The sequence below is a fragment of the Hemitrygon akajei genome, chromosome 4 (genome assembly GCF_048418815.1).
Source record: "Hemitrygon akajei chromosome 4, sHemAka1.3, whole genome shotgun sequence".
Classification (NCBI taxonomy): Eukaryota; Metazoa; Chordata; class Chondrichthyes; order Myliobatiformes; family Dasyatidae; genus Hemitrygon; species Hemitrygon akajei.
The window spans coordinates 120,155,501-120,172,333 of record NC_133127.1 but is presented as its reverse complement, the minus strand read 5'-3'; the positions used below and the strand labels follow the sequence as shown (position 1 = coordinate 120,172,333).

General features: G+C 40.5%; 1 protein-coding gene and 1 long non-coding RNA gene across 2 annotated transcripts in view; one reads left to right on the top strand and one right to left on the bottom strand.

Annotated features, from left to right (window-relative positions):
- The window catches only part of LOC140726612 (uncharacterized), a 36,866-nt gene that overhangs the window by 11,443 nt on the left and 8,590 nt on the right, over positions 1–16,833 (top strand). Inside the window, exons 2-3 of the long non-coding RNA XR_012098680.1 lie at positions 5,926–5,988; positions 12,863–12,971. This is a non-coding gene — a long non-coding RNA (uncharacterized lncRNA). The remainder of the gene's footprint in view (positions 1–5,925; positions 5,989–12,862; positions 12,972–16,833) is intronic.
- LOC140726610 (NALCN channel auxiliary factor 1-like) overlaps positions 1–16,833 on the bottom strand; it is a 174,000-nt gene that overhangs the window by 149,184 nt on the left and 7,983 nt on the right. Inside the window, exon 2 of the mRNA XM_073043207.1 lies at positions 9,458–9,515. Within this exon, the coding sequence (XP_072899308.1) occupies positions 9,458–9,481 (24 nt within the window). The 5' untranslated portion in view covers positions 9,482–9,515. The remainder of the gene's footprint in view (positions 1–9,457; positions 9,516–16,833) is intronic.

Below are 16,833 nucleotides of genomic sequence, written 5' to 3'. Positions count from 1 at the left end.
CAACAGTTTTTTATTTGACACTTAAATCAAAGAGGTATTGTCATCCTGAAAATTGTTTGGCAGTGTTCTCCAACATTTTTATACATAATATAATTTAACTGCATTTTTGAAAAAATGGGAAGAATGAAGGAATTTTAAAATCCATTTCACTTATGGAGAAAGAGAAAATTTTTAAGTATCAGTTAGCTTGCTGGAAAACATTTGGTCTGCCAAAATCAGTCAGTGGTCTTCAGTAATACACTTAATCATGATGTTTGAGCATATGGGAAACCAACTGAAGGCAGCAATTTCCACATTGATTGAGAGAGCAGCTAAACTACTCAAGTGAGACTCACAGTAACTACGAGCAGTGGTGTTTTCTATATACAGGGAGTCTAAAATCTGGTGTTGGCAATTTTGTCATAATCTGAATGCTTTCCACTGCCTTTGTGTCTACACTGTAGTACAGTAATTAGAGTGTGGTTAACCTAACATTCGAACAAACTCTGCAATAAAGATAACTTCCCTTCCAGTTTGAAATTACTCCAACTACATTCCTCAGCTTTGGCCAATATTAGCATGTAGACTAATATTATATTGCACTACATTTCATTACTAAGTAGTTTATAAAATCAGACAGTGGATAAATAGATCTTGTGCTGTAGTGAGCACTTTGAAATAGTTTTGCAATTAGTCACATTTCCCCTATAAATGGTTTCTTCAGGCATGTCTAATTACCTATGCAAAATATTTTTCGTTACACTTTGTTGGTACCTGGGGCTGGATAATAAGTGTCAGGCTGACATTGAGAGTGGAAGTTTGTATTTTGTGATGATCATTGCCATATACTAAGATCTGCCGGCAATAGCTAGAACAATGTAGAAAAACAATAAGGTAGTTGCCAAGAGAGAGGTTAGGAACACTGACACTCAGGAATTCCAATTTTCTAGTAGTGACAATAAAATTCAAGATAAGACAAAGGAGAAGTCATTCTTCTTCCTAGATAGATAGTAGATACTTTATAAATCCCAAAGGAAATTACAGTGTCACAGTAGCATTACAAGTGCACAGATATAAATATTAGAAGAGAAGTAGAAAGAATAAAAAAATAAGTTACTACTAACAGTCTAACCGGGGGGGGGGGGGGGGGGAGGTGGTGGTCATCACTTCCCTGGTTATAGGTTAACTCATCATAGAGACTAATGGTCAAGGGTAAGAATGACTTCATATAGCACTCCGTGGAGCAGCGCAGTTGTCTTAGGCTATTACAAAATGTCTGTTCTGTTCAGCCAAGGTGGCGTGCAGAGGGTGAGAAACATTGTCCAGAATTGCCAGGATTTTCCTTAGGGTTCTTTGTTCTACCACAGCCTTCAGTGTGTCCAGTTTGACTCCTAAAAATGAGCCAGCCTTTCTTATCAGTTTATTGAGCCTGTTGGCATCAAATGTTTTGACGCCGTTGCCTCAGCACACCACCGCATAGAAGATTGTGCTGGTGACAACAGACTGGTGGCACATGTGAAGGAGAGGCCTGCATACTCCAAAGGACCTCAGTCTCCTCTGGAAGCAGAGGCAACTCTGGCCCTTCTTGTGCACAGCCTCTGTGTTGGTGCTCCACTCAAGTCTGTCATCCAGGTGCACCCCCAGGTACCACCACATCCTACAGCGGTGCCAAGCATTTCCTCCTTGAGTAACTGGAGTTATAAAGTCAAAAATATTTTTTGTTCTTAATACAGAACCTGGGGTCTCATTGTGTCTTATGGTGATATGGCAAAAATGACTACAAAAACATGCAGACTTCTTGACAAAAAAAGAGAGAGCATTGATATTACCTCAGTGAATATTAGAACATCACACACAAAATGCTGGCGTGGAATAAACAGTCAATGTTTCAGCTGAAGACCCTTCGTCAGGACAGAAAAGGAAGAGGGTAGAAACAAGACTAAACAGCTGGTGGGAAGGGGTGGAGTAAAAGCTGGCAGGTGATCAGTGAGATGAGGCGAGGGGGAAGATGCTACCTAATTTGCTGGGTTCCTCCAGCACTTTATGTGAGTTGCTCAATATTTCCAGCATCTGCAGAATCTCTTGTGAGTAACAGGACATGTGGGATTTTTGAGTGTTTACTAAAATGCAGCTAGAATGTACTCTGGGTCCCATGTGTTAAGATCTTATTTTTATCCAAGGGAGATTTATATAACTTACCTAACTCCAGTGGCACTTTTTGTCAGAATTGCAGCTTAATATGATGGAAAGGACTTTATAGCCTTATGTCTTAAAGAGCTAAATTGATTGTATCTAACTATCCACTCTTGAAGTAATCTGCTATAGAAATATGTCAGAGTTTTAGTGTGCCAAATCTTTCACATTTCTAAGAAAGTAGACGTGCTGCTGTGGTTTCTTTGTAATGGAACTTGGTGCTGGACCCTCTGAAATGATAACACCGAAGAATTTAAAGCTGCTGTCCCTCTCCATCTCTGATCTGCCATTGAGGACTGGCTCACGGACCTCTGGTTTCCTCTTCCTGAAGTAAGTAATCATCTCCTTGGTCTTCCTGACATTGTGGCAGATATTGCTTCTTTCAAATTAATTACAGCTAGTATTGGACCAGTCTTCAACTCTTAGCTGCAGAATGATGGTTGCGTACAGTTGGCTGGAGCACCCCCAGAATGCAAGCCAAAATATCAGATGGTCAGGAAAGTGTAGCCATACTACAAGCAGAATGGCCACTTACTTGAACAGGACAAGGTAGTTGTACTGTAGTGGCACCCTTGGTCCACCTACCCTGAAATGGACTCAAGATTTGACATCCCAGAATGAGATATCAAGACCTCTGTAAATGTGAAAAGAGACAGTGAAAGAGATTGAGATAGACAGAGATGGAGAAATAGAGAGAGAGAGCATATGATTTTTTGAAAATCTGTTTGCACAAAATAAATCTTTTTGATGGCTACTTGATGGATGCTTACACAGTAAACACGTTTTGTCTTTATACTATCTGAATAACAATATTCTTATGTAATTATACCACTAAGTATAAAGGAAGCATTTTAGAAATGGCTGTCTTGTCATACCACACTTCACACAAAGTTCTAAGGGTTCTACTCGAGTTTTTGAATTTATTAGACTCACTCACTCACTATCATCCTTCAGCTTTCACTCATAACTTGATACCCACTATTGCCTATATCTCTCAGCCTTACATTAATTTCAACTACCTCACTCTCTTCAATAACTCATAAACAGGGCACACAATTTTCTGTTTCCATTTAGAGAGGATTTCAAGAACAGTAAAAATTCTCACTATATTACAAACTTAGACTCTATTAACAGTCTTGGCAAAAGAAAGTCTCAAAGAGTTGGAGATGATGATGTGAAGACTACTCATACTGTATAGGCTAACTATTTTCATTTTATCTTTCCACTTTCATCTCTAGTTCATGCTCAAAGTATGAAACCCAGGGCTTCATTATACACACATATCATTTGTACCTCATAACCTGTGGAATTCATTGTCACAGGCAGCTGTGGAGGACAAGTCCTAATGTATATTTAAGGAAGTGGTTGATAGATTCTTAATTGGTCAGGGCATGAAGGGACAAGGGCAGAGGGCAGGAGATTGGGGCTGAGAGGAAAAATGGATCAGCTGTGATGAAATGTCAGAGCAGACTCGATGGGCCAAATGGCCTACTGCTACACCTATATCTTATGGTCTTATTATTATATTAACTTTCATTCCTCGCCCTTTCTTTTAAGTCTAATTGATTCTCTGGGTCTCCAAACAGCCAGGGAACAGCTCTTCAGTCCATAAAACAAAGTTTCCAGAGCCTTAGGTGACTCCAAGTCCAAGACATATACTTTTTGAAAAGGGGGGTTAAATAGCTCCCTATCTGGAAATGGAAATGAACTGTTTCAAAGTAAGTTCTGGATATTCCTTTAACTAGCTTTGGCATCACCTGCTGTTGTTCTTTTGGGAAATAGGAAACGTGTGTCTGCACTCATGTTCCCAGACTGCACAGCTTGGTGTGTATTTTTCCTGTTAAACTGGAAATGGCATCAATCAAGTTTTAGGTTCAAGACTTCACATGTTATAATCCTCTGCAGCTTGTCACTGCATTCCTCTGTGAGTGACACCACACTGTATTTCATACTATTTATGTCATTAATTTGTGTGCTCTTTTCAATTATGATTCTTTTGAAACTATGATCCATAAGATCTGACAGGTGAATAAGATGACTAAAATGCAGGCTTCTTCACGTCACATAAATCTGACTTTAAAATGAACAAAATACCACAAATAAACTCAGAGACTGGGACTATATAGTGATGCTGATTTACTGCAAACTTAGCAGCAAGAAATGAGGAATTGACGTCAATGGATTATTAAGTGTTTTCAAGATGAAATAAAAGGAGAGAACTAGCATTTTTCTATGACTAAATCAATGTATCTATACATCACTTATAAATTTATTCATCTTTCCCAGCATGTTCATGCTTTGGGCAATTATTTGGTACTATCTAATTACTTGTGGTGCTACGGTAGCTCAATGCTATTACAGCTCGAGGTGTTGGGAGTTCAAAGTTCAATTCTGGCGCCGTTTGTATGTTCTCCCAGTGACCGTGTGGGTTTTCCTCCGGGTGCTCCGGTTTCCTCCCACAGTCCAAAGACGCCCGGTTAGTAGTTAATTGGTCATTGTAAATTGTTCTGTGATTAAGTTAGTGTTAAATAGGTGGGTTGCTAGGCAAAAGGGCCTGTTCTGCACTGTACTGTATCTGGAAACAAATAAAATAAATGAATAAGATTTTTACAGCCCATTATTTTTACTTTCACAGGTATTATTCACTCATAAGTCATGCTTGTGCAAGCCATAGTAAATACAGAAACTGCAAAATATCATCAGGTCATGGTGCAAGTCCTCAGGTTTCAGGAGAATGGATAAAACTTGGTAATAAGCCGATATATAGTATTAATTCCCAAAATGTATCTAAACCATAATTTCACATGGTTGAGAACAAATTAAACTCCTTTATGTCTAGGCCTGTGACATTCAATTACATAAATATTCTAGACAAAGAAAGAGAGCCCCAGTGTTCTTGTTTATTCCAAACTATCTGCATTATCCGTCGGCATTTGATTAATAGGGGATATGAGACAAACAAATGTAAAATGGCTGATGTTTATGGAACAAGGAATTTGGATAATGAGAAACTGAGTAAGGTTATGGAGAAGAGTTACTTCAGAGTCAATCAACAGCACTTTTATTTGTAGCATTTGCAGATGATTTCATTGGTCATTATGGAAAACTATTTTCACATAACGCAAAAGGATTTGCAAATGCTAACAAAGATTATTTAAGATTCAAGGTTACCAATTTGTCTCTGAAACATGCTAAATACTTGTTATGGTAATGTACATTCATTGTACCCTGAAGTTCAATTCCATGTTGTTATATTCTGTTTTTAACATGAGCAATATATTTTAAGTTGACACAGGGGAAGGATAACAGAATGACAGACTGGCAGTAGACGAGATTTGCCAAATACAGCTTCAGCAGCTCTAACATGAAAGTACTCAGCATCCATAAACCAAAAATAGTTCAATGCGACACCAACAGCATTCATACTCCAAGGAGGGCACAATGGTGCTGTCCTCGTGATCAAAGAACATGGTGATAAGCAAACTGTACTAGTACACTAGTCCAAGAGAATAAATGCTCATTCACAAAAAGAGCTCAGATAAACCAAACATATTTGTACAACAGAGCAGCAACAGCACTACATTACCATTGGCCTTACAATAAAATACTGTCAAATAATACAGACCCAAATGCAAAAACATCATCTCTTGCATATCTAGTGTTTCCATACAGTCTTTACAGTTGCAGGGTTAGGAGATTTTTCATTGACTTAGTATCATTTCTGAAGCTAAAGTACATATTTTGCCCTTACAGATTATCTGAGGAGATGCAAGCTAACCTTTGGAAATCTACCCCTCCCTTACCTCCCAGTTGACGGTGAGTCCCATTCTTCATATGCTGAGCCGTATAAAATAAGGATTGGTTGAGATGTGCACCAGAAGTGTTTTAAAAAATTGTGAATTCTGGAAGACCGACATTCAGACAACTGTTTCCAGCTGAGTGACAGACCATCAAAGCACCAGGCAGTATTGTCAGTGGCTTTATTCTGCTGTTGTTGCTATAAAGCCTGAATATGAACAGTTTCCTTACTGCAGGCACAGTGCTAGCATGGGTTTCCCATTAGCTTTCTTGTAGTTTCACTGACTTAGGAAGTAGAGGAAGAATTCACACATGGTGGATTGGATAGTGGACTACTTGACAGATAGACCTCAGTATGTGTGGTTGGGAGACTGTAGGTCTGACACGGTGGTCAGCAGCACAGGAGCGCCGCAGGGAACCGTACTCTCTCCGGTCCTGTTCACCCTGTACACATCAGACTTCCAATATAACTCGGAGTCCTGCCATGTGCAGAAGTTCGCTGATGACACGGCCATAGTGGGGTGTGTCAGGAATGGACAGGAGGAGGAGTATAGGAAACTGATACAGGACTTTGTGATATGGTGCAACTCAAACTACCTGCGTCTCAATATCACCAAGACCAAGGAGATGGTGGTGGACTTTAGGAGATCTAGGCCTCATATGGAGCCAGTGATCATTAATGGAGAATGTGTGGAGCAGGTTAAGACCTACAAGTATCTGGGAGTACAGTTAGACGAAAAGCTAGACTGGACTGTCAACACAGATGCCTTGTGCAGGAAGGCACAGAGTCGACTGTACTTCCTTAGAAGGTTGGCGTCATTCAATGTCTGTAGTGAGATGCTGAAGATGTTCTATAGGTCAGTTGTGGAGAGCGCCCTCTTCTTTGTGGTGGCGTGTTGGGGAGGAAGCATTAAGAAGAGGGACGCCTCACGTCTTAATAAGCTGGTAAGGAAGGCGGGCTCTGTTGTGGGCAAAGTATTGGAGAGTTTAACATCGGTAGCTGAACGAAGGGCGCTGAGTAGGCTACGGTCAATTATGGATAACTCTGAACATCCTCTACATAGCACCATCCAGAGACAGAGAAGCAGTTTCAGCGACAGGTTACTATCGATGCAATGCTCCTCAGACAGGATGAAGAGGTCAATACTCCCCAATGCCATTAGGCTTTACAATTCTACCGCCAGGACTTAAGAACTTTTTAAAAGCTATTATTAATGCTTTTTGAGATAGTGATTTAGATGCATATCATATTTTTTACTGAGTTAAGTATTGTATGTAATTAGTTTTGCTACAACAAGTGTATGGGACATTGGAAAAAAGTTGAATTTCCCCATGGGGATGAATAAAGTATCTATCTATCTATCTATCTATCTATAGAATGAAGCATATGACTTTAATGGGCCGACCACTTTCACTAGTTTGTTCCTAAGACTGTGGTTGATTTTTAATTAGACATCAAACACCAAGCACTACTATGGCCATAATGTTTCAAATCCATCAGTGTCTCAGTGGAGAGAGAACACAATACTTAGACTGTGTAACACAGCTCAATGTCATAAGTAATTTACAGAGTCCAGGCGTCATTCTTTCAGCCCTGTTGCATTATGGCTGCAGAAGTATCACATACAAGATGCATGACAGCAACTCTGCAAGGCTTCTTATAAACACTGCCTCCCATGTCTGTGACCTGCACAAACTGGAAGGATAAAGGCATCCTGTATATGTAAACTACGTCTTCGAAGTTCCGTCCCATCATCCACCTTCCTTAGCTTGATGCAGTTCTGATTCTGATTCTTAGAGAATCTTCATCAAAAACTGGAACAGTTTTTTGAAAGGGGATAAACTGGTTTTTCCAGTGATGCACCAAACCCAAATGGAATAGCAATCACTGGGGGACAAGGACAAACTTTACTACACTGGATAAGAAGAACAGTCCGATATCCCCTTACCAAAGTAGCAACAAAGTGCAGTGAGGCACATGGCTCTCTCAGGATTCTGGAGAACCAGCCAAACATACAGCAAGGCAGGTTGACAGCCTTGGCTACAGCATACAGAGGAAGAAGAGTTAGCCAAGGATGACACATTATCAGTTGAAATGGTGCAACAAGAACTGTTTAACAGAGTTTTCAGTTATTCTTCAGGTTCCTTTTTCTACATTCTTCAAGTTTCTTTATGAACAGTTAAATACTTTCACTTTATTGTACCGGATTCTGAATGTGCATCCTGTCCCAAAACATTCATGGCCAACCCTACACATCTATTTGCAATGCCGACATACATATGGGCTATTTATCTCAAGAAACCTTAGTCAGGCACTCTGAAAAAGATGCACGTTATTCTACAGATCCATACAAAACTGCATTAATATTTGCATCACCTCTGCTTTTGCTCATTGAACAGTGTAAAATATTTGTCATATACATTTTAATCTCAAGCTATCTTCCAGGAAGGATGCAGGTGTTGTGTCTCATTTTAATTTCCCAGTGGGGAACCACTGAATTGTTATGTGGCTGCTGTGTTCATGTTGGAGATTGAGGTCCTGCCACTCCATTCAATCATTTGCTTTCTGTACAGGTCTCCCTTATCTCCTCTGAGGAGATGATCTGTCAGGTATAGATAGATAGATTGTCACCCCAAGATGTCAGGCCCTTATCTATCTCACTTCATGTAATACCATAGTCTTCAGAGGTCCTTTAAACTCTGTAGAAATAGATCCTTGTCTGCTATTAATAAAGCAACCCATTAAAAATCTCTGCTAAAGAGAACTCCCTGTAAAATGGAAAGAAGCACATCAGTAAATTTGGACGCAAGCATATGCAGCAGTAGCAACACTGACGAGTAAAACACCATCAGCATTCATTGTTTGGAGGGAGCAATTGGGAAAGGTTGGATACAGGAGTGGTGGTGGTGAGAGGGCCACTATCATTACACATGGTACCATGGATTTTCCACTTTCTCTGTGTGGGCTCTGCAAACTCTGGGTATCAGACATATCCACATTTTCCAACGTTCCATCAAAATTCCCAATAGACTGCACGAGCTTCTGCTGATTCGATAGTGCGGTTCAGTGAGCATTCCGTGTAAGGGTGGGAGAAGTGGACCCTATAACAGCTGCTCAAGTGTCCCAACTATCCCTGCTCCTCTGCTTTCACCTTCACTTGATCCTGTTTTAGCAAGTATCTTGCCTTGTGTTTCCCCCCTAACTCCCTTGTTTGATTGTCCTAAAAATGATATGCCTGTGACTGGTGCTTGTGAAATCTGGGGTGCTTGCAATGGGCATGCTTCATTTTCCTTTCTGCTTCCAGCTTCCTCTTGTGAGACTCCTACACAAAGAGAAAGGGAACACAGATGAGCAGAGGGAATGCAGCCCAAGCTCTGTGCAGATGAATGAGATCATGATTATAGATTGCAGTAAAACATGATCTCCTGTTGGTCACTGAGTGAGAGGTAGATGTTAGCTAGTAGAAGTGATTGAAGTTACACTTACCTTGATGGGTTTGCACGAAGTCATTCAGCTTCCCCTCACCCACTCCTACAGCCTTCTCCTACAAAAACAGAGCAAATAGATGCCTTCAGCATTAACACTGAAAATTGGTTGCACCCAATGCTCAACCAACATTCCACCTGGAGCAAAAGAAATGAATAGCATGCAAGTTGCTTCAGGAATCATAATTGCCAGTCAATAGTCATGCAACAGCTCTGTGAGTGGAAGGAAACTTCAGCTTTTTTTTCCATTAACTCAGATACGCACGCTTACTGAAAGGTTATTGATGGAGTGTTGCATCAAGAGGGTTGGGGCCAATGCTTTGCAGATATAGCACTATGATAAAGTTTGAGAGCATGAGAGCACAATGCAGTTACTGTACATGCCTTTCTTTTCCTTTCAGTGTTTGTCCTTCCTTAACCCCACCACAAAACCCTTCCTAACTCCTGAGAATTTTTGCTTTTAAAATATTAATTCTCTCAGTCTGTTTATTTGGCATTGGAGAGATTACAGCTCATAAATTAACCACTTTCTCAGAACCATGATGTTCAACATGTCTATGGGACATTTTTCTTTGTCTATTTCTCTGGAGAGTTTGTTTACACAAAAGTCTCTCTCGACCAATCAAGGGCAATATGCAAGTCTTTTAGATAGATAGATAGATAGATACTTTATTCATCCCCATGGGGAAATTCAACTTTTTTCCAATGTCCCATACACTTGTTGTAGCAAAACTAATTACATACAATACTTAACTCAGTAAAAAATATGATATGCATCTAAATCACTATCTCAAAAAGCATTAATAATAGCTTTTAAAAAGTTCTTAAGTCCTGGCGGTAGAATTGTAAAGCCTAATTGTAAATTAGTGCTGTTGTATTTCATTTTTCCAGGGAAACAGTAGAGGCTACCTCAATAACTCTACAGTATTGAAAACAGAGTTTTGCAAAGCAGTGGACTTCACGGTTATGGGAAGAGGCAGGGAGATGGAGCTGAGTCCCTCATCATGTCAGCCATGATCTTAGTGAATGACAGAGCAGGCTCAATGGACTAGATTGCCTACTCCTGCTCTTATTTTATATGTTCTTGTGTTCACTCCACCACCCCCAACACTCCTCCTCCCACAACTACTGAGAGTACCACGAGAGACACACCAAGTAAAGGACTTAACCCAGCCTCAAGAACTTCAGTTCCTGCTGGTGCACTTAATATTCCTATTCTTTTGCTCAATTGCCAAATTAATGCCCCTGAACAAACCAGTGCAATGTGGACTTCAGCATTTATATGATATATCAGTGGACAAATCCACAGATATGGTTCTCTAAGAAAAGTCATATGGTTGCTAACCAGCAACCAGCCTGATGGAAGGGCTGAGTGCACAACTGAAACAGAGCAACCCTCGCCTCAGAATAACATCAAAAGTATCCATGTAGCAAGAGCAAATGTAGAACAACAGGAATAAAAAAACCTTTCAGTATATCACTAACATGAGGAGGCCTTATCTGCATGTTAGTGGAACTACAAACTAAAGAATGACAGCATTTACTCCTGGGCATAAAAAGAACAACACTAACCATTGTATAATAACATATGCCTTAACACCTGACTGAAAGTACACATCCAGAAAATGTTAGACCAAATCTGAAATAAAACACTTTCCTAAGTGTTAAAATTTCTACTGCTATGCTGTGAGGTATTTGTATTTTAGCAGTTCTCTGCAAAAGCAATGTGTCCTGCTGGAAAGAGTGTTTTGGCTTTGGTTAAAGGTAAGGAGCCATATTGTCCAACTTAGTAATGTTGTGTCAGCCAATCGGGGTTGGCTTGGTATCATGTTGTAACTTTCTGCTCAGTGGGATGCCATAGAACATTTGAGGGGGGGTGGGGGTTGGTGTAGGTGGGAGCTGTAGAGCAAGGCACAAGGGAAGATGAATGCCATTTGAAGGAGAGACCCCTTTGCAAGAAGGGCTTTGTTCCAGGGAGGAAGTGCCAATACTCCTGACTTAGCCAATTCATTCAAATGGTCTTCGAGGGAACTTCAAACTGTGGCTCGTGTCTTTCACATAAAACATGGGTTCAGCGTGAGAGTGCAGCAATACTCCCGACTAACTCAGAAATAAGCTGCAACGTTTATGTGCACATTGCACTAGCTTCACTGTAATCAACTTTTTTATCTTCCTTTTTTCCTGTTAACAGTGATAAAGTTGACAATTGGTAAATATACTTCCTTTATAATTTTAAGTTGGTGTACGATTGTCATTCTTGGTGACCGTTAACTATACATGGGGCAGTATTTATACAGCATTCACTACAAGCACTGTTCCTTAATCAGAACATCCCAACTTTCCTGTTTGGTGGAACCCAAATCATATCGACCCTAGACGTATATTGCTTATGAAAGGTGGCCTTGCCACCGCTGAATCATGTGGCTGTTAACAGTTACCTAACAAGCCAAGTTTGTATATGAGCCCTGGTGAGAGGGTTGCATTAGCAACACACACCTACATCACAATAACAAATAAAGCAATCACCAGTTCTAGTTTATCAGCTTTTATGCCAGAACAGAGTTATACATGTTTTAAATAAAAAGGAATCCTACTCACATTAGCAACAATCTTTCTGAAATAAACTTGAACATAGTAAAGTAACAGCAGCCTACATTCCATAAGTGAACAAATTCATTATGGAGATAGAAAACCAACCTGGAGTAATAGTGCAAACATCACAAGAGAACGAAGCTTGCTCCATAATACCATCATTCTCACTCAAAATTTGCACGCAGTATTTCAGAGCTTCCGATTCACATCCAAGCAAAGTAATAGCAGAATTCACACTTGGAATAAGTGATATGAGAGTCACAGTCACAGAAGTTTACAACTAATGATGGAAAAGAATGTTCAACTCATTAAAGATTGAGCATGAACTTATAAAGAGTATAAGATTCATCTGATGAAACTGATCAACGTTTTTGAAGAGTTGACCAAATCAATGAAACGGGGAATATATATTGGTGTTATTTATTTGGTCTTCCAGGCATTTTGTGATATGCTGCATATTAGTTAATTTGAAATTCATCTATTTGAATAAAACACCATTGATCAGACTGGGAAATTAGCTAAGCAACAAGATGGAAAAATCCATTTGCTAGGGCGTGACTACTGGAGCTCACAAGGATTTATGGTACCAAAATATTCAAAAACAATCAGGTGGTAGCAAAGACAACCTTATATCTGATTTTGTTAATGGCATAATGACATGTGGTGCTCTGAAATTCATAAAAATGTACGGATAAAACAGTGGTAAAAGTGACATTAGGAAGGATAGAGCTGAGTATTTGCTGTATGATGAAAAGCTGGAAGCCGTGAAAGTCCAAAAACATTTAGGGGTCTAACTATGCACATTTACCAACAGGTGTCATGAATAGATATAGAAAATAGCCCAAGCTATTCGAATGCTGCTCGTTATATCCAAAGGACAAGAATACAAGTGGGTGAAGATAAGCTACAACTAAACATTTCTGGTGAGAACACAATGCTAATTTCCCCAGCAGCGGTCCAAATAAAGACGAGCTCTTTAAATAACATTCTGTAATGCTCCAGCTAAGACCTGATGCTGTGGGATTATAAATCATATATATATGTATATATATATATGGTAGAATATCACACAAAAATGGCATGAGCCAAATGGGGGACTGTCCTTCAGTTAACTGGTACATATGATAAAAGTACTCAATGTTGACTGAGTGCTGACAAAATCAGTTGCATAGCAGATAAAATGTACTGTGTTACAAAGTCAGGTCAGTTTCTCCGTTTCTGGGGTGGAAGTTGCACGTAACCGGGGTGAGAAGCCAAGTAATCTCTCAATTACAATGTTATATCGAGGTCTTGATTTTCCAGATCAGTAGCACATCCTGTAGTCAAGAATGTCAGAGCAACAGCCACTCCATAATAATAACATTAGCACCTAAACAAAGCATCCATCTCTGGAAAAGTTTTTATAATTTCATGTACTTGTCATTGTTAAGGTCAGTAAATAATATCTAGTACTAACTGCTCTGTTAATTGTGTGGGTTAGTCAGCCAGATCAGGAGACAATTACAAGGCAACCACATGGCTTAGGGTCAGAGGTCATATATTGGCTAGATTTGGCATGCATGAAAAATTTCCTTTCATAAAGACTGCATGAATAAAAGATTTTAGATAATCCAAAGTTCATAGTCCCCATCTCCAATACTCGTTGATATTCTGGATTTAAACTACATTATTGCTGTGATTAGATTCCAAACCATGTCATGGATGAGCAGTCCTGGTTCTGTATTCCACTCAACTGGTGATCACTTTGCACCCTGACCCTATATGAAACAATATAAGTAAATAGGTACTTACTTCATGATACACATGATATACAGTATGTCCAGTGAGGTCTGGTGGTGTCATCGTTTAAAACCAATGGTTGATAGACTGCTGGGTCTTGAAATAAGGTATGAATAGAGTATACAAACCCATTCCTTTCCAGGGAAGTCCCAGGGAGTGTGTGGTCTTGCGCTGCTTTGTCTGAGTTTATGCTTTGACTTCCTACCTGTAGCTGCTCACAACCATTTTACACTTTCTGCCTGTATCCTTTCAGTCCTTTGGATGTTATTGTCACCACCCATTGATCACTTCTCTGATTTTCTTGTTGCTCCCCTTGGTGTTCTGACTTCCTCCTCAAACTCTTACCCAAACTTTTCCTCAGTCTCCCTGAGCTCAATTGCCTATCCGTTCACGATAGTTTTCTTTCTCAACCATCATACCCCAGATTATTTCCCACAGTGGGTCTCTCCTCAAGCTCCCAGTTTCCTCCACTCACAATGAGACCCCTGACTCCCTCATGTGACCCCAACCATAGTCTCTCAGCCTTTCCATACAATCATGCTAACACTCTCTTCCAACCTCTATACTTGGAAGTCATGGAGAGAGGCTTTTGAAGATGATACACATGAATAGTACAGTATTTACCACTGCACACCAAGTTTTGGAGTTGTCCATGATTAAATATCAAAGCATTCGCATCAGTTAACAATATAAAAGTACGCGTGAGAGAATATCTGGCCATGCAGTTTCACAATGGCCAATCATGTTCCAGAATACAGCAGCAAAAATGCATCACACTGAGATTCACAACGTTAGAAAGTCACTCCAAATCCAAAACGCATTAATCAGAAAAGTGTAACTCTAACAATAGCAGGACACAGTACATAACTGAACAAAAAAAATCAAGCCAACAAGTGCCCATAGATCAAACTGATTAGCAGCAATTTTAGAACACTGGAAATTAACACACGCCAGAGTCGTGAAACAAAGCTACACTGAGCATCCTGTTTAATCATTTTCACAACCCCTACCATAACCCAAACAACTTCTATTGGCTAGAAGGAAAATCATATGGGAATATTAATACCTACAATTTTCCCCCTAAATCATTAAATACGTGTTTATTCCTTTACTGTCACTGAGACAAATTACAGTTACTCTGGGGCTGATTCATTCAATGTATCAAGTTCAAGTTTAACTGCCATTCAACCATACAGATGTATACAGCAAAATCTGGGGTCAAGGTGCAAAACACAGTACATGCAGTCACACACAACACTCAGCACATAGTCACAAAAAAATAATATTAGCACAAGTCCCTGAGTAGCATCGTCTGAAGATTGATGGTGCATGTGATATTTTCCTGGAGCCATATTTCTGTAAGAACAAGTATGCAGCAGTTCCTCATCTCACACTGGTTCTGCCGCAGATGAAGGCAAATCAGCTTGTCTTGTGCTATGTCAGCCTCAAGAAAAAAGGGAATACAGCTTGTCTTCCCAAGAGTGAACACTAGAGTGCAGCCCCTATCCCAGTGTGGATTCCAGACTGTTGCCATGCCTCTGTTCTCTCCCATACTGCCTCTGGCAGCTCAGGTGATGCCACAGGATGAGGAGCTGGTCCATGCAACAACTGAGGATTCTGCGTTTGGATTTAGTATTCTACTTGGGTACCTAGTTAACTCTGCTGTGGTAGTAGCTTTATTGAAAAGGCTAAAATGATGAGGAGGCACATAGGATTGAAATAGATCAGCTGGTTGAATAATTCACAACAACCTTGCGCTCAATGTCAGTAAGACCAAGGAATTAATTGTGGACTTCAGGAAGGGGAAATCAAGGGAACACACACCAGGCCTCATTCAGTGATCAGCAGTGGAAAGGGAGAGCAGTTTCAAGTTCCTGGGTGTCAACGTCTCTGAAGATCTATTCTGGGCCCAACATATTGATGCAATTATGAAGAATGCATAGCAGCGGCTGAGGTACGACACCAAAGACCTAAGTAAATTTCTGCATTATTCCATGGAGGACATTCTAACTGGCTGCTTCACCATCTGCTTGGAGGAGCACAGGACTGGGAAAGAGCTGCAGGGGGTTTTGAACTCAGCTGGCTCCAACATGGACATTAGCCATCAAGAGCATCTTTGAAATGTGATGCCTGAAAAAGGTGGCATCCATCATTAAGGACTCCCTCCACCCAGGACGTGCCCCAATTACTACTGTTACATACCCCGTAACTGGGTCACTTACCAGCAAAGATAGAAAGGTCCGTTGAAGTATGATGGTACTATTTTTAAAAGTATTTATTGATAAAGGGGCACAAAAATAAGATTAATGCAAACATACAGACAGATAATATACGTTGTCAATACTAAATCTAAAAACGCGGGTATAATAATAATCAATAAGAAATAGCTCTATCGTTGTCTAGGGGATAATGTATTGTCCGATGGAAATATAACAGTCACTGTTAGTTTGTTCAAGCTGCAGCGTTTTGGGTTTAAGAGAGAGACAGTTTAAACTTGCCCAGGTCTTTTATGATGCCAATCCTTTGAGTCGGGGGAGTTGGTTTCCCCGTTGTTAGCTAAAAGCCATTTTCCGTGGTACCAGCCACCAGGCCCAGGCAACGGAACTGAACGCACGTGGCCTCCTTCAAATGGCTTCCCGCTATTATGGGATCGCTAGCGTTTCTTCTGGTGCGTCTGAGGGGCTGTTCCCACAGACCCTCTTTTATCCTGACTCGCAGGGTCGCAGATGTCAATCAGGTTGGGGGTGATGCAATCCCTCCCTCAACCAGCCCACTTTGCCTGAGGGCGTTCGCGTAGCATAGTCTCCAATCCACAAATTTGCCTTCCGGAGACAATGGCCGTGTCCCGTAGCTTTACATCGCCGGGGGAACGAGACATTCCGCACGTCTCTCTCTCGTTTCCTGGGCCCCCTGACCCAACCCAACAGTGATCTTGCGATTCTCACAAAGGAAGGGGCTGCAGGCATAACACTACCTTCAGAGTGGGGGTACAAAAGCCTGAAGACA